The 17,105-nt window shown below is 37.1% G+C and overlaps 2 protein-coding genes across 2 annotated transcripts; both read right to left on the bottom strand.

Moving 5' to 3' along the window:
• Positions 1–1,109: 1,109 nt before the first annotated feature.
• Positions 1,110–2,580, bottom strand: LOC144663494 (beta-2 adrenergic receptor-like). Its single transcript, XM_078524467.1, has one exon. The coding sequence runs from the start codon at positions 2,541–2,543 to the stop codon at positions 1,608–1,610; it is 936 nt and encodes a 311-aa protein (XP_078380593.1). The 5' UTR covers positions 2,544–2,580; the 3' UTR covers positions 1,110–1,607.
• An 11,952-nt stretch (positions 2,581–14,532) lies between these two features.
• LOC144663481 (grpE protein homolog 1, mitochondrial-like) lies at positions 14,533–16,633 on the bottom strand. The gene is made up of 2 exons (XM_078524460.1): positions 16,209–16,633; positions 14,533–15,300 (listed from the first exon to the last, which is right to left on the bottom strand). Exons 1-2 carry the CDS (start codon positions 16,512–16,514, stop codon positions 14,878–14,880), a joined length of 729 nt encoding a protein of 242 aa, XP_078380586.1. The 5' UTR covers positions 16,515–16,633; the 3' UTR covers positions 14,533–14,877.
• Between the last annotated feature and the right edge of the window lie 472 nt (positions 16,634–17,105).

Raw genomic sequence — 17,105 nt, 5'->3', positions numbered from 1 at the left:
AGTTTTTAATTGAAAACTGAACTAAATAGGTGGACATCAAGAAGGACTTCTACTAATACTTAACCGAATATTTTTCGTGTGGGTAAGAGAGTCTATAATATTCGTTTCTTCCGTAACACTTTTCATAACAATATCTAGTTATTTTTAAAATTTAATTTTACTAAAAAAAAATATAAATAAATATATCTGGCGTGCAGCTAACCTATACAGATTCTCTTTGGACCCTTTTGGCGGCGCCGAGACATCGCGTGACGATCCCAGAGGGCGTGTACCTAATATTGCTACTTTAATTTTTTCTAAAATAAAACCCTCATATTCACGGCAACTGTTAACGATCTTACATAGACAAATACAGAGAAATGTTGGTTTATATCGTATGATATCGACAGCAAATTAAAATTATCAATTATTGCAAACACATGCAATATTAAAGGTGGTTCAATATTACAGTATAAGTTCAACATTATTTGCCGGTATTATGCAAATCATAGCCTCAGGGAGCGTTAAGTGTTATGATTGAAAAATTAAAATGGGCAAAATTGTTGATTGCTCACGAAAGTTTCACTCAAGCCGAGAAACATCTGATAATTACAATAATTTGCATGATACAAGAAAAGTTAACAAACAGATATTTTAAATTTCATATATTTTATATTTATATTTTCAAACATTGACAGCGAAGCTTATTTCCTTGTATGCCGTCATCTAAATCTTTAACCTGGGAACAATTCGCCCACCGTTCAGCATCTGGTCCCATATATCATTTCAGACATATTTATTTATTTCACAAAAACTAATTATCACCTAGTGCCATCATATTGTTGATTACCCAGGTCGATAACGTGAAAAATATTTTAAAGTCGGGATGTTTGATAAAAAAAAAAAAAAATTTTTTAAAAAAAAAAAAAATAAAAAAAAAAAAAAAAAAAAAAAAAAAAAAATTTTTAAAAAAAAAAAAAAAAAATTAAAAAAAAAAAAAAAAAAAAAAAAAAAAAAAAAAAAAAAAAAAAAAAAAAAAAAAAAAAAAAAAAAAAAAAAAAAACAAAAAACAAAAAAAAAAACAAAAGCCTATTTAGACACGCAAACATCGTTGTAGGATATATCCCAACCTACCCTATTTACAAAAATGACAAAACAATATTTTCTGAGATATATTCCAGATACGCTAAAACGCTTTCATGTACAAAGCTGTTAGTTTCTAGAGAAATTGTTGTGCCGCTTCAAAAACTGGAAAAGAGAAATAAACCGCCATAGCAAATTTTGAAAAGCTGACGTTTCGAGCATGTGCCCTTCGTCGGAGCAGAAAAAAACTACTCGACTATGTACATGCATCAAGAAATTGCTTACTTATTTTTATTTACTATGACGGTTTAGTTAATAATTCCGAATCTTTCTTTAAACTTTTGTGAAGGATTCTGAGCAAAACATTTTATTTCCCTTTAGTTTCCTCATAACAAAGTTTGTCTAATGTGTCCTTAATCCTGAATCTCACTTCCTTTATGGGGGTAAACCAGCGACGCCAGGAATGTTTCAACTATGAGCAGAGTGGGAGTTATCATGGCAAAAGTTGTGACAGTTTTCACTGTGGTATACTTTCACTAAGGTTATCAGCAAAGGTTGTCTAATGTGTCCTTTATCCTGTATCTTACTTCCTTTATTCTCCAGCAATAAAGCACGGGGTTCAGTGTCGAGTTGAGATAAACCAGCGACGCCAGAAATGCTTCAACTATCAGCAGATTGGGAGTAATCACGGCAAAAGTAGTGATAGTTTTAACCGTGGTGTACGGAAGGTAGCATGCGATCAACGTAAAGTGAATAAGTAGCGCTGTAAAAACTGACTGCTTGTATTTCTTCTCCGTCATGGAACTCTTTTTGGGTTGTTGGCCACCATTATCATTAACTCTCTCCTGTTGTCGACGGAGAATGAGGAATATTTTCGTGTAGCAAAACGTTGATATCGCCAAACAGTTAGTTATTCCTATACAACTCACTGCGAAGAAAATGCGAATGTTCCAAAGGAAAGACACGCCGGTACAAACACTCGAAATCCAAATCATGACCACTAAAAAACGAACCCGTGCCAACGTTGCAACCTGCTTGTAACTCATCCCCTTTAACAGAACGAGGAGTCTGTCCACACTTATAGCAGTGACTGTACAAAGTGTTACACCACCTAGGGCAACTGAGGGAATGTAACCAAACTTCTCAGTGTATGGACAAAGATCCCAGCGCCCTCGAGATACGACCATCAAATGAAAGATAAACATTGGTTGGGAAACAAGGCCAACGCACAAATCGGTACACGCCAAATTACGAAACAGAAGTTTGGTAAGTGGCTGGACTGAGGTTGTCTTTCGGAGGGCGATTAAAATGGCAATGTTTGCCAGAAGTGCAGCGACGGCGAGGGGAATATTTATAAGCGCAATGGCTAGACTTGAATGTTTGGCAACAAATCCTGTATTTTGGATGACCTGTTGAATACGAGGGCACGAGGATTGCTGAATTAAGTTAAGACCAGAATCAGTTTCCACTGTAATGTTCATCGTTTAGTTGTCTTCGAGTAACACTTAATCAATCGTCTTGTTCTTTATCAGGCCCTTCTGATCACTGTATTCAACTCGTTAAAATGGTCAACTTTAAATGTATACCAGTTGTGTGTATTGGTCTGGCTGCTTCATAGTCGCAGACCAATATTTCTTTGAGTGCTTTTTATGATCGTCATAAAAATAAGTAGGCGAAGTCATTAATAAAAGCCGCCATTTACCGTAGGTTTGCCTTGTTTACCAAAGTGTGATGTTTATTGTTTGGTCACGGACATTAACCTTTCGGAAGCAATCTCACTGTTCAATTTATTCAAAATATTTAATCTATGAAGTAAACTTCCAAAAATATATTTCAATATCGGTAAAAGCAGTCATGAAATTAACAATTTTTGTCTTTTACTTTTACCCGTGTTAATCGGCAGGTTTTTGCTACATCGACAAAGGTCATTTTAACTGAAAAGCAAAATAGAAGAATAACTACATATTTTATATACATTCACTGTGTGCGTGTCTTTCTGTACCAAGTCTTGTAGTTTCCTGTATTTACAATTTACCTAAACACAAAAACCGATGGCTAATATAACTGAGTTAATATAATTACAGGCGATGTGCGGATATAAGCTCGTGGAGATGTTACATAACACTCTATTATGTAACATATTCACGTGCTTCTATCGGCACATTGCCTGTAATTAGCCAACTTTGTTCAGTTGTATAGCTTCTAAACAGCCTCAAAACTGGTGAGTGAGGAATACTGAAATATCAGAAACATGTCCTGGAAAGTAAAAAAAAACGTCAGTGTCTTTTTTGTTTTTCATTAAATGTTTAATTTCCATTTTACTCATTAAAAGAATTTAGTTATTCATTTTTCAAGGATATCCTCAAGTGTACCAGCTGTCTTCTTCTTTCTTTCTTTTACTAAGCTAAACAATTTACTCAAACAAAATTACACATGCGCAGCACCCAGGTAAAAAGCTTTTGTCATGTTGACTACTCCGCATTTTGTTCTCTTTTATTTTTTGTTAGGTACGGTCTTAAGTTAACGTAGAAAAGCAAGGTGAAATGAAAATAAATATTGGATTGGAGATGTCCATACTGACGCACCCCCCCGGCGTCGGGGAGTTGAGGAAGGGTGCGAAGAATGGGATTAATACGAAGACCAGCGAGGGGTTACGTACCCCACACCACTCCCTTTATTTTTAGCTCGCCGTTTTCGCGCTGCTCCCTAAATACCTAACCGAACTCCTGAAACAGGCTATGACGAATATGTCTACTCACTTAGAAATCGAATAATTTTCAATGACGAGTGGATGAAACGATAAGTAAAGATGTTGCTCTTTTGTCGTGCGACTGTTCGGACGCTTCCTTTTTGTCGTTTCATTTCCTCCATACACGCCCTATCTAGCTTCCTGTTATTATTTTTTCTATTTTTTTTCTCACTTTTCTCTCTCTCTTTCCAGAAATGATCCCAGGGAAAATATTTGAAAGCGAAATTTCCAAACTGAATCAATTTTTCCTGTAACGTTCCTCGTTTGGTTGTCGCCGTGTAACTATTAATCGTCTTGTTCTTTATCTGGTCCTCCTGATCACTGTATTCCACTTTTTAAAATAGTCAACTTTAAATGTATACTAGTTATGTATTGGTCTGGCTGCTTCATGGTCGCAGACCAATATTTTTCGGAGTGGTTTTTATAGTCATCATAAAAATTAGTAGGTGGAGCTATTAATAAAAAGCCTCCATTTACCTTAGGGTTGGCTTGCTTACCAAAGTGCGATGTTTTTAGTTTGCTCACGAACATTCACTTTTCGGATGCAATCTCACTGTTCAATTTATTCAAAATATTTAATCTATGAAAAAAAAACTTCCAAAAACATATTTCAATATCGGTAAAAGGCATCATGTAGTAAACAATTCTTATCTTTTACTTTTAATAGGTGTTTTATCGACAGGTTTTTGCTACATCGTCAAAGGTCATTTTGAATGAAAACCAAAATGGAAGAATAACTACCGCTATTTTACTATTTTATATACATTTACTGTGTGCGTGTCTTTCTGTACTAAGTTTTGTAGTTTCCTGTATTTACAATTAACCTAAACACAAAACGATGGCAGGTGATCAGTGCGGATATAAGCTCGTGGAGATGTTACACAACACTTTATTATGTAACTTATTCACGTCCGCACATCGCCCGTAATTAGACAACTTTTTTTCAGTTCTTAGAACTGGTGAGGGAAACGAAATATCTGAAACATGTCTTTAAACTAAAAAAATCTTCGTTTCTCACTTTTATTTAGACCACCAGGGTGAAATAAAACTAAAAAGTGTCCAAGAGCTATTTTGTATAGCGATGGCAAGTGTTCTTTCTGCGCTTAGAATTGAGAGCATTTTTAACGACGCGAAGGAAACGGTAATAAAGGTGCGGTTTTTTGTGTGGTCTGACTGATCAGACGCCATGTTGTTATACTTCCTTCACGCCCTTGCTTCCTGTTACAATTTTCCTCACTTTTTCATTCTTCTCGGTAAGTAATCTCTTGTTCTCGGTAGTAATCCCAAAATGCACCGATGGTAGACTTGAGCCTAAGGATTGTTGCAGCTCAGTATTCGAGTTCACTGGGAATACAGTAATGCCTAACAATAATGAGAGAGATACTAAAAGTGTACTGGTTGACATTGAAGCCTTAAATTATAAAGGTAGACAGTCGTGACGTTTATCCTGTTGACAAAACATATGTGCAAAAATCAGGTTGAATTTACTTGTTAGACAACTTTTTCTGATGGAATTTGTTGAACATACAATATAATAGATCAGATTCAGTTTCGTAATATACGCCATGAACCATTTAATGCATCCGACAACCAATTCATCACGTGACACTTGAAGTGAAAACCGGCATTAATTCTTGGAAAACGGTTTCACACTGAAGAAGGGCTATGCCCGATACATTTGTGTAAACTACACAAAATGACACTATTTACAACATTTTTTTAGTTTTTTGTTTTATAGTATTAATTCTTACTCCAGATTCAGCAGCATCTTCGAAGAAGCAATGAGAGCACACTTTGAGGGAAAAAATTGCTGATTGTTGGAAACAGATAATTCAACTAAGGTCGGTTCTTTAAATGAAACCTTTCGGACCAGACGTTTCCATCAAAACTGGCTGAGAATTTAATTAATTTGGCGTATTTGTGTTTTAGGGAAAATTGGAAACGTGACATGAACTTAAATTATTCTTATTAAATTATTCGAACAATGAAAATAAATGGTATTTTTGGACAGTTTGTTACAGTGTGATTATGGCACGTTGGCCTAGCTAATGGTTTGTGTGTTGGACCTCGTATCGAGTGGTTCGGGTCGAGCTCTGGGTCATTGTTCTTGGGCAAGACACTTAACTCTTATGGCATTATCGTGTTCTCGTTCTTAACTTTTTTGGAAAACTCATTCTTTTTCGATGCTTAGTTAAACAAATTAAACCTTCTTGTCGATGCTTGCCAACAACAAATGACACGAAACCAATTTCATTCATCAAAGTAGAAAAGGCACAAATCGTGACGTCAATGAGCGATACCGTGCCACTCTCAAGAGTGTCATACGGAAAATACTCTACTCAAGTCCCGGATGTAGTGAGTAAAACACTCTCCTCCATATAATATAACAACGAATATACCGCACCGGCGAATTAAATTTTGGAGTATAAACCATAGATCACATTCACCATAAGTGACTGACGCATGCATTTCTAAAGCAATTGATCCCGTAAATAACAAGCTAAGTGTCTCTTTCTGCATTCAATAGTTTTTGTTTTCATAAATAGGGGAAAAAGATTTTAAGTATGATTTCAAATTAGGATATCAGCCAAATTGGACCGCTCTTGGGTCGTTTATTTAGTAGTGTATACTAAAAATCTTATTCCTATTTTACTTCTCCTTTACATCGCGCAAAAAATATTTTAATAACTTTTAAAAATAGCTTTATGACTAATGGAGCCTTAAAAGGTACAAATCCAATGCAGTTTAATATCGTATTGAAAGCCTAATTTTAAAAAATGACATCTTTCCTGTACAACATTACCTCGTCTATGAGGTCATTTACAAAGAATGTCACATGATATTTAGATGCGCTTTCACATGTTACCTAAATTCAGTTTCTCAGATGAAACTTTTGTTCTTTTTTAAAACAAGAAATTTTCTTCAAAATTTTTTTCACCTCCTGTCTGACTTCTTTGATTTTCCAGCAATAGAGAATGGGATTAGGTAATGAGTTAAGGTAAACCAGTGACTGCGTAAATCCCTCCGAAACAAAATAAGGTTTTACTAAGTCTGAGCGAAAATTTCTAAAACTTAAAATTATGGCTAGAGGGAGGTAACATGCAATCAACGTGAAGTGAATCCACAGTGCCGAGGAAAGTGACTTTTTGTATCGCTTAACGTTAATCGAAGCGCTGTTGGGATTCTTTACTTGGTTAAGATTACCTCGCATTTTTACTTGATGTCTACGAAGAACGCAAAAAATTCTCGTGTAACAGAACGTGGATATATCCAGACAAACAAATATTGATATAGCGCAGATCACAGAGTAAACGTGAACTTTCCATAGGAACGTAAAGCTACACCAAGTGCTCTGAACCCAGAAAACAAGCAGCAAAATACGAATCCGAGTCAGGGTTACAACTTGTCTGTATCGCATCTTCATCAAAAGAGCGAGTAGTCTGTTCACACTTATGGCAGTCACCGTCAAAAGAGATACGCCACGCAAAATAAATGTAGAAATAAAGCTCAACATCTCGGCAATCCGGCAAATCTCCCAGTGTTCGTACGCTATGGACATCAAATATATTATGCACAGAGGTTGGGCAATGAGACCAATGCAAAGATCCGTGGTCACCAGGTTAAGAAGAAGAAGCTTTGAAGGCGCATGAAGGGTGCTTTCTTTTTTGAGCGCGATTAAGATGACAGTGTTTCCCAACAAGACAACAATCGAAAGGGGAATGTTGAATGGAGAGATGGCTAACGCTACGTTAGTCTGTGTATGGCCACTCTCCGTGCGAACGCAGTTGGTTTCCTGAATTAAGTCACGGCCAGCAAGACTTTCCCCAGATAGATTCATTCTTTCGTCGAAACTTTCATAAACTTAAGAGCCGTTTCACCTTTCCTTACTAGGTGAATCAATATTTATGTTAGTTTGATGGGTTGTCCAAAAACCAATGAATAAAAAAGTTAGTTAGTACTGTTTGCGTTAGAAAGGTAACATCATGTTGTTAAATTCATTAACTATTCATGAGGGTACAAACCAATCCCAGCACAGTATTCAGATCACATGCACACAACTGTAAACCCCAATACAAATCAAACAATAGAATTAACTTTTGATACAAACTCCTACTCAGCTAATTAGTATTCATTAACTTTTGATACAGATCTCTACTGATTCGCATAACAATACTTTGCATTCAATTTATTGTTTTCATTTTGCAAGTAGAATAAAATATTCGCGTCCGATCTGTATGGCCGTTTAGGTCCGTTTACAATGGCTCGCCATTGTAAACGCCCATACAGATCTCCCGCTTATATTTTATCAACTACTTACAACTAGTTGGACTTCCAACTCGCAGAAATTCGACTGGTGACTGCGTTATGTTTCAGGAACTCAGTCAACAAGAAAACTTGTAGAAAATACCTAACTAATATCAGGGATCATACACTGATTAAACACCGAATTTTAAAATATGCCTAAAGCAATAAGTGTTAAATCAAAGAGGAAAATCCATCCATAAAGTATGGACTAAGGCAAGATCTACAAATGCCTTCTCAAGAGGACTTATTCTATAGATTCACTGGTACGACTCCGAACCTGCATAAACTGATTAAGTGAAGATTCCTTCCCACTGTTAATTTTGCAAATCCTCCTGTTTCCTTAATTCCGGGTTTTAATTAAAGAAGCTAGTTAATCAATATTTCCGGTAGCGTGGTGGGTTGTCAAAGAACCAACAAACAAGGAAGTCATTAACAGCTTACCTCCGTTACCGGTTTACGTCAAAGCTGTCAGTACTACTAACAGTAGGTCACGAAAAGCTGACTCATGTAACGATTGTTATGCTCTGTTGCATTTACTTGATGACGATAGAATTTTGAAGTACTTCACCGAGAACTTTGCCGGATAACACTTATCCAATGGATGGCTATTTATCAGGCGGATAGCGTTATCCACCCTTAGAACAACCAAAAAAATTAAAACTATCCAGCAGCAATCCTGAAAATCGCTGTCTGTCCTTCATCTTTTGGATTATAAAATTGAAGTAAGATCGGAAAAGTTTTCTCGAACTGGTTTATTCTAAAGTTTCATCACAAGTCTACAAATACTTTCACAAACTCAAGGCTCTTTCTCTGTTGCACAGTCTTGCTCTTTCCTTTTTCGCCGGTGACAAGTTAGCAACATTTTACACACGTATCAACCATGCTTACTGTTGAAAAAATTTAAAAAAAAAATCATTACTCCACTATCGTTTTTAGGAGCTTACATCACATGTTTCAGAAAAAAAACCCCTTAAAATCCTATTCCATCTCCGGAGTCATACTCTCCTACCCTCAGACGAGGATTGGACTTCGATTAATTGACCTCATTTTGGACATAGGAATCAGGTTCGCTCTTTATAAGTGACGGGGGCTTTCATGAATTCTCTTCAAAAAATTGCTCTTGATTATAGTTCCCCACATTTTTTATTATCGACCTCCACTCAGTTGAGTAATAACGTGCGATATTTGTGCAGTTTAATATATTTTGTAGAAATAATTATTTAGTAATTATTTCCATGGCAACCATAAGAGCGTTTTACACGTGCACGTTCTTCTTCCATCTTTGCTTCGAAATATCCAAAATCATTTACATCATAAATCTCTTATACTGTAGCTCATCGGAATAAAGCACAAATCGTAAAATTTACAGATACAACACGCTTAACCGTCTAAAACGTTCTATTTATTAGTTTTGTGCAAAGATTCGGTGTGGCGAATTCTCAAATTATTAATTATTAATGATTAAAGTCCGAACAGATGTAAATATAATCTTCACGAAAGGGACTTCAATGTTTTTTTTTTTTTAAATCTTCAGTGATTGCTCGACTTATCCTTCAAACTGGAAGGGCCCCAGAAAATAATTTTTTAAAATTAACAGCGCAATCACCTTGGCATAAAGATGACCTTGCAACAAATATATGACGTTCCTGGCAGTGTTATCTTGTCAATGGTAAATAAACAATCGGAAGAAATTGAGATATCGCTTGAGTCGGAGCAAAAAATTTATACCCTCTAACCAAAGTTAAGTTTGCAGTACATAGATAGATAAATGAACAAATTTATCAATTTGCTAGCATCAAGCCTATGCACTGAAAAAACTGCTTCTAATAAAAGGCATTTCTTCATCCTTGGAGTTTCGGCTTTCGTACGATCGCCCCATTGCCTATCTCCATGGTCCCGAACTTGTAAAAGACTTTTTCATCGTTGTGGAAAAAATGTTTGCCGGACGGCCAAAGTTTAGTTTGATAGATAGATTTACTAATAAATTAATTTCTTCCATCAAGCCCAAGCAGAGAATTTGTTTTATATAAAAAGTATTTCTTCATCGTTGGAGTTTCGTCTTTCGTACGATCGCCCCGATTGTCTATCCTCAAGGTCCTTGAAGCTGTAAAAGACTTCAGTTTTTCATCGTTGTGGACAGAATGTTTGCCGGACCATCTGCTTTACTTCATGTCTGATTTCTTTCATTTTCCAGCAACAGAAAAGCGGATTTAGAGACGAATTCAGGTACACCATGGACGCCGCAACGGCCTCGGGGACTAACAACCTTCTTCCAGCTATCGCAACCATACCTCTCACTACAGCGTAAGAAACATAACATGAAATAAGAATAAGGTGGAAAACCAAGGCACTGGAAACAGTGTTCTTGTATCTGGTACGGATTTGGGAACTGTTTCCGTTCGATTGTCCTCGGTCAGACTGAGAAAAATCTTGTACCTGTGTCCTCTGGCGACGAAGTGTGAAGAAAATTTTCAGGTAACAGAATGTTGATGCCACCACGTTCAGTAATATTAATGCGCAACTCAAACTTAAGTAGACAAGCCTATTTCCAAAGACTACCATGCTAACTGTAATGCTCTGTAACCAAAAGAAACAGACGGCCAGTTGAACACGCTTGAGAGTTACCACTTGCCTGTACCTCATCATCAACAGCAAGGCGAGAAGTCGGTCCACGCTTATTGCGGTCAGTGTAGCCAAGGACACTCCACAGAGAATCGTGGTTGTGATATACGAAAGAGACGCGGCGACGTGACAAATGTCCAAACGCTTGGCGACTATCGATAGCTGATAAATGACAAACGCTGGCTGTGCAATAACACCAAAGCATAGGTTTGTGGCGGCAAGACATCGAAACAAGAGTTTTGAAGGCGGATGGAAAGAAGATTCCTTGTGAAAAGCAATAAAAATAAGAATATTGCCTAGCACAGCAGTGATTGAAAAAATAATATTGAAGACGGAAAGAGAAACTCTTGCTATTAGCACGTGCGAAGTTTCGTTTGTCTCCTCTGTAGCTGGGAAACAAAAGTCTCCAGTAAAAGTTTGACTTTTTTCCTTCGTAGTAAAATTCATCGTGGCTTTTCTCAGTATCCGAAAATAAAGCACACTGACTGAGTTCTCTTCTTCTCATCTGAGACAAGTTGCTGAAAGAGCCAAAAGAAGTAAAATGACCATGTCACTTTGTAAAGTTTGCGGCCAAGGAAGTTACAAACGATGTTGACTTAACGGATGGCAGCGACTTCCCTTGACAAATAAAGATGTCTGTTATTACACAAGAAGAAAGGAAGGCCATGGTACCTTATTAAAAATATCGTCACTTGAATCAACACCTTTCATACGACAAAAAAATAAAGATACCAGCCGTCAATTTGGTTAATGCAAATGCGGTATTGTTTCAAAAATGTAAAAACCAATGGTTCTTTATTTCATGGCGTTAAGTAATCATACCAACTCCATAAACTTTATGCATTAGCAAGAATGTGTAAAACATGTTCTTTGAGGTGATGGAAGCAATTAAGTTAAAGTTGAAGTTAAAACTACACTGTTTGGCAAAAAACGTTTATATCCGATCATATGATAAAGACTTTTCGACAATCGACTAACCAGTAAAGAATGTGACCATTGCTGCACCTAATTTATTAAATCGCCAGTTTCGCGCGTTTATTGCTTAATATGAGCTTCATATCTTGGATAGCGCGCGTTTTACTTTGACAAAAAACAAACGTTGTAACTTTTTTTCTTCTTTTCCTTGCCCTGGCCTTTCGCCCTTGGGCCTCAGTCAAAAAGGGAATTTCGGCTTATGTATAAACTGACAAGTACGAGCTAAATGAGAGTTATTTATTGGACACATCAGGGGTATGTAAATAATTCTGTATAACGGGACAGATCTAGACAAAAAAGGAAAGTTCGAATGGCATGCCACCATGGCGGGAAGAGTACAGGTTAAAACCTGAGAAACGTTACTCAGTGTCACTTACTTCTGGGGGTTTTAGTTCTTGCTTATAGTATTATTTCGTTTCCATATATTTGGTAAATGATTTGACCTCGTGACGAATTTTAAATATTTAAAATATTTACAATGGACATATGCAGGGTCAAACAGGTGATACTGTCCTCTGCAATAGATGGCATTGATGACGTCACAAGGTGTTACTTTCTATTGAAATTGGGGTGTTCTTTCAAAATGGCTTAAAACAATGGTATTTATTGCATGGCGTAAATAACATACATGAACATGATTTGGGCTCCTTTTATTGAGTTGTCTATAATAATACTTCGTTACCTTCTTAATGGATTTAATGACCAAACAAGGTGTTACTAACTATTCAAAATTTCGAACTTTCCTGGTTGAAGCGCACTTATCAATAACAATAAACTGTTAAAAAAAGAAGGCTACGGACAGTTTACTGAATGTTTCAGTTATAATATTCGTTTTTAAGAGAGCATGTTCGAAAATCCAAAAAAAACCGACAGCAGCTTGAAAATTGACAAGTGCAAAATGGAGGGTCTTGGTCACCAAAACAGGCAGGTTTAGTGACTCAAAGACTTCGTGGCTCGCTCATATCCACTTATTGGTGATTCAATAGTGTATAAGGGACTGTTTATTTTTTATAGGATAAGGGGGTTCCAGGCCAAAAAAAAGGCTTCTAAGGGGGACCATGCGAAAAAATTATTTTGCTGTGTAGCGCAAAACGTCTACCAGAATGCCTAAAATAGCGTTTCCGAGGTTCTGAAAATTAAAATTGTCCCGGGGGAGCATGCCCCTGGACCCCCTACTTTGTTAAGTACCGAGAAATGAAAACGATCCCACCAACTTTTGGGTTGCAAACACAGCTGACCCACACTAACAATTGCGTCCCATCGAGCACTATTAATATAACCACTTTAAACGACAATTTCGTCAGTTTTCTAAACTTAGCTAGTTCTAATTGTCATCATTTCAGGGTTGTGGAGGGGGGGGGGGGGGGGGGCACGGTAAAAATTTCTGATGAAGCGGAGGGTCATATAATCATGTTTTACAGGCACTGTCTTTCGAATCCCACCAGCCCCTCGCACCCCATAAAAAAAGGAACGGGTTCCTATTCAAAGCTATTTGATGTATTTCCCCGACACCAACTCCAGCAGCATCTACCACAAAATCTGACGTCATGATTCCCTTTTAAAGAGACCAAACTAGTGAGGTGTGGCAACTTAATGGTAAGTATATTGCGCCTTGTTGACTATTGATGGTTTTATCCTTGTCATTATTGCAGCAATACTATTTACTCCAATAACCTGTCATTGAAACAGCACTTCTACTTTGAAATGATTGCAAAGCATGAGTTAGCAAGTGTGTGTACACTTCCCAATATAAGTAAAGTAATAAAGTATAAATAAAGTTTAAATTATTACAGGGCCGTAGGCAGGGGGGTGCATTGGGTGCATCCACACCCACCCACGGGCCACAAAGGTCCGCCTTATTGGGGAGTGAGGGTTAAAATGACTCTCAGAATGCAGGAAATGTGGACTTAAACAATTTGATTTTTCAAAATTTACCGGGGGAAAATACCCCCCGACCCCACACTCATGCCTTTCACCTACCCATGCAAGATACTGCCGCCTACAGCTCTGTATTACATTCACATGTATCTATACAATGTTAATATTTGTGAACCACAATATATTATGAAGTTATTACCAATAAAACATTTTTGTATATATTTGGCACCTCTATAAGATAACTTAGTTGATATTGTAAAAATTGTGCAATAACAGATACAGATTTGACCATAAAAAATTACTCATTCATGTTGTCTTATTATCATCACTTACAAATTTAACTAAATCTTCTTGCATTGTTTTTAGATCTAAAAACAGGGGTAATTTTAGAAAGCCTGTGAAGTACCTCTACAATAGGAAGGATAAAAGTTTGACAAGTTTAAATAAATTGAGCTAAGAGGAAGCTGTTGTGCTTAAACTGTTGCACTTTTATGCGCTAACAGGCCTCTGTGATCAGCATACTGCACTTTTATTATTTTTGTGCCTACTTTCATATAGTGTACATGTACACTTACAAACGTATAGCACATGGTTGTAAAAAGCTGTAATAGAGCCACATAGATTTTCTCTGTCATTAACACACCAAGCTCCACTTATTTATTCCTGTGTTACAGAGACAAGACAGCTCATAGCTTTTTCAACACATTTTATTTCTTTTTTTGGGGGGGGCTTGTTCAATCTGAATAAGAGGATCTGCAGGTATAATGTGCTGTCATATAGTTTTTGCTCTCTGCTCCAGCAACAAATGGTGCCTCTCACAAAATTGATTATTTTTTTATTTAAGCAATATTGCAAGCAAGCTATTAGCCAGAATGGGGTCTGCATCTGTTGATACCCATAATTCCTGAAGAAATTGTCCCTGAGATTATTAATAGTTTAACTTTATCAGGGTGGGTGGGTGGGGTGGGGTGTGGGTGGTGGGGTTAGAAGCATGTTTTTAGGATACCCACCGGCATTTTTTTTATTTCCTAGCTAATAGGATAGTTACGGTATAATTCTCCAGGCCTGGTCATCTGTCATATTTTTCCCTGACAGGAATTTACAAAAAGAAATGAGGATCACTCTTACATGTACATGTATCTGATAAAATAAGAAAACATTTTTGCAACGTAAGTATTCCTACAGGGATGCAAGCGATGTGATCTTTTATTTTCCCTGCAAGCAGTATTAAGCATGTTCAAATTCTAGAAACCTATCTGTGACCATTGAAATAACAATCTGAAGCTCTATTCTTTCACAACACCAACGAGTGCTGGTCTCAGAGTTCTTCCATTCAGTTTATATCCAACTTTTTCCACGACAGCCACAGTGCCTTTCTCTTTATCTGGAAATGGAATCTGGAACAGTGCTTCGTGACTGTAAGGATCAAATTTTTCATCCATTGGGTTGATTTTTTCCAGACCATTCTTTTTGAAGACCTTCTGTAATTGAGCTTCAGTCATTAAAAGCCCATCATACAAGTTCTTCAGTGAAATGCTCTTTTCAATCTCCTCTTTAGGAACACTTTCTGTTGCTTTTCCCAAAATGTCTGCAACTTCAAGCAGGTCTTTAGAGAAGGTCTGAATTCCAAACAACCTGGCTTCTTCAATTTGTTTCCTGCTGCGTGTCAGGATGTTCTCGTTATCAGCCAAGGAACGTTTATACTTGTCCTGAAATAAACAAACCATTGCAAAAAATGATACATGTGCATGTACTTTTGTTGCAACTGATTCTAGCACCACACTTGTTTGTGTCTGCAGTGCAAATTCGGAGGGAGGATGAGATATTTTATGAGTTGTAATACCATAAAATCCTGGTTATACCCTGGTTATAGGCCCATTCACTGATAACAAAAAATATTGCAGTAGCAAGCCTTCCCCATCAGGGCCGTACCTACAGTAGGACTTTTTGTCTGTGGGTTTTCAGAACATTGCACTTCCAGGCAATGAACAACTGTTGCAAGAAGAGTACAGATCTATCAAGGTCTATCAGCAATAACAACTTTATTCAATTGAGCAGTTTTCAATTGAGTGCCGTAAAACAAAACCAATGTAATCGGCCTCAAAGGATCAATCAAAAGCAAAATTGCAGCGAGCGGGGCGGTCGAGCGTAAGATTGGTTTTGGTTTATTCTGTGGCGGAGTGGCCATACACTGAGCGTAGATCAACCAAAGAAATAATTTACTTTCGACACTCAAGTAACACTCTAATTGAACTAAAAAATTAATAAGAGTAGTTTCCTAACATCGCTCATCAGAACTGTCAAGAAGACAGCTACCAAACTGGCATGATGTGCAAGAGACATTTTAAATTCATAAGTTCATGAACATAGTAACACATACAATTGTTGCGTGTGCAAGTTTGAAGTTTGAGGGAAATTTTACGTTCTTACATGTAAATTTGAAATAGTTTTAAATTATTAGTCATTAATAATTTCCCAGTTATCATCCCCCCGGTTGAAAATGGCATATTAACCTCTTCATACACGACCTAAGACAGCTTTATAACATGTTGCACCAATATTATTATCCATCCCGTTATATTAAGCTTAAAATACAAACTTATGAGTAATGACATACCTGAAGATCTTTTATTAAACCTTCTTTTTCTTTCATAAGACGATCGTGTTCACTTTCTTTTTCTTCCTTTGCAGAATCCACTGCTTTCGTTTCAGATTCGGAAGTTTTCTGATCTTTCTTGGCTTCATCTTTAGCTGAACTTGTGTCGTCTTTAGATGAAGTCGAATTTGTGTCAGGATTTGATTGAGCCGAGTAGTTCCTCAACTGAGTCCCAAATAAACGGGAAACCTGGACGTAACTCAGTTGTCTGGAATACTCTGGCTGTAAAACAGCATTTCTAACGGCTCCTAGGGCAGATCTTAGCATCACTCTGTTTGAATATAACCTATAAAGAGAAAAAAACTTAGCTAAACCGGCTTGATAAAGTCAAAATTGCATCACTTCACGTGCGTTTTTTCACTCCAGATCAAGCCGAGTAACCGCTCCATTGGAACTGAGACCGCTATTTACACTGGGTAAATTTTCCCTCGTCACCAGTCTTTTTCCAACATATCGACCCCCTCCTGTCCCCACCCGGGAGGCGACAGGACTTGCATTCTATTTCCAGAAGCATATGGTATTTTCAATTCTAGCTGTATTTCATTGGAAGGCGGTGTCAGGTCAAAGGACATTTATAGAATACTAGTTTTCAGTATTCTAGGTTTATCCTGACTCGTTACAGTAAAAGAAGAAGAACGCGGAGAAGATGATACATGCATGTACATCTTGCGCCTTACACAGAGTTACACAAGTTACAATTTTGTAATGAGATCAAGACGACTGAGATATTTATACCCCTTTTTTATTGTGTAGGCTGCATCTCTTATATTTAACTCCACAAAGTGCATACAGTCGCGTTTTCACTTCTCGATTAAAAAAGATACCCGGCAAAAGAGTTTATGGATAAAATCTGAGAGA

The sequence above is a fragment of the Oculina patagonica genome, chromosome 1 (genome assembly GCF_052425735.1).
Source record: "Oculina patagonica isolate OP01 chromosome 1, crgOcupat, whole genome shotgun sequence".
Lineage (NCBI taxonomy): Eukaryota > Metazoa > Cnidaria > Anthozoa > Scleractinia > Oculinidae > Oculina > Oculina patagonica.
Note: the sequence above shows the minus strand (reverse complement) of the source record. Positions and strands in the feature narration are given on the sequence as shown.

Coding starts and splice junctions, on each gene's coding strand:
- LOC144663494 (XM_078524467.1), bottom strand. CDS start 2,543: ATGAACATTACAGTGGAAACTGATTCTGGTCTTAACTTAATTCAGCAA.
- LOC144663481 (XM_078524460.1), bottom strand. CDS start 16,514: ATGCTAAGATCTGCCCTAGGAGCCGTTAGAAATGCTGTTTTACAGCCA. Junction 15,301..16,208: donor GTTTAATAAAAGATCTTCAG/GTATGTCATTAC, acceptor TGTTTATTTCAG/GACAAGTATAAACGTTCCTT.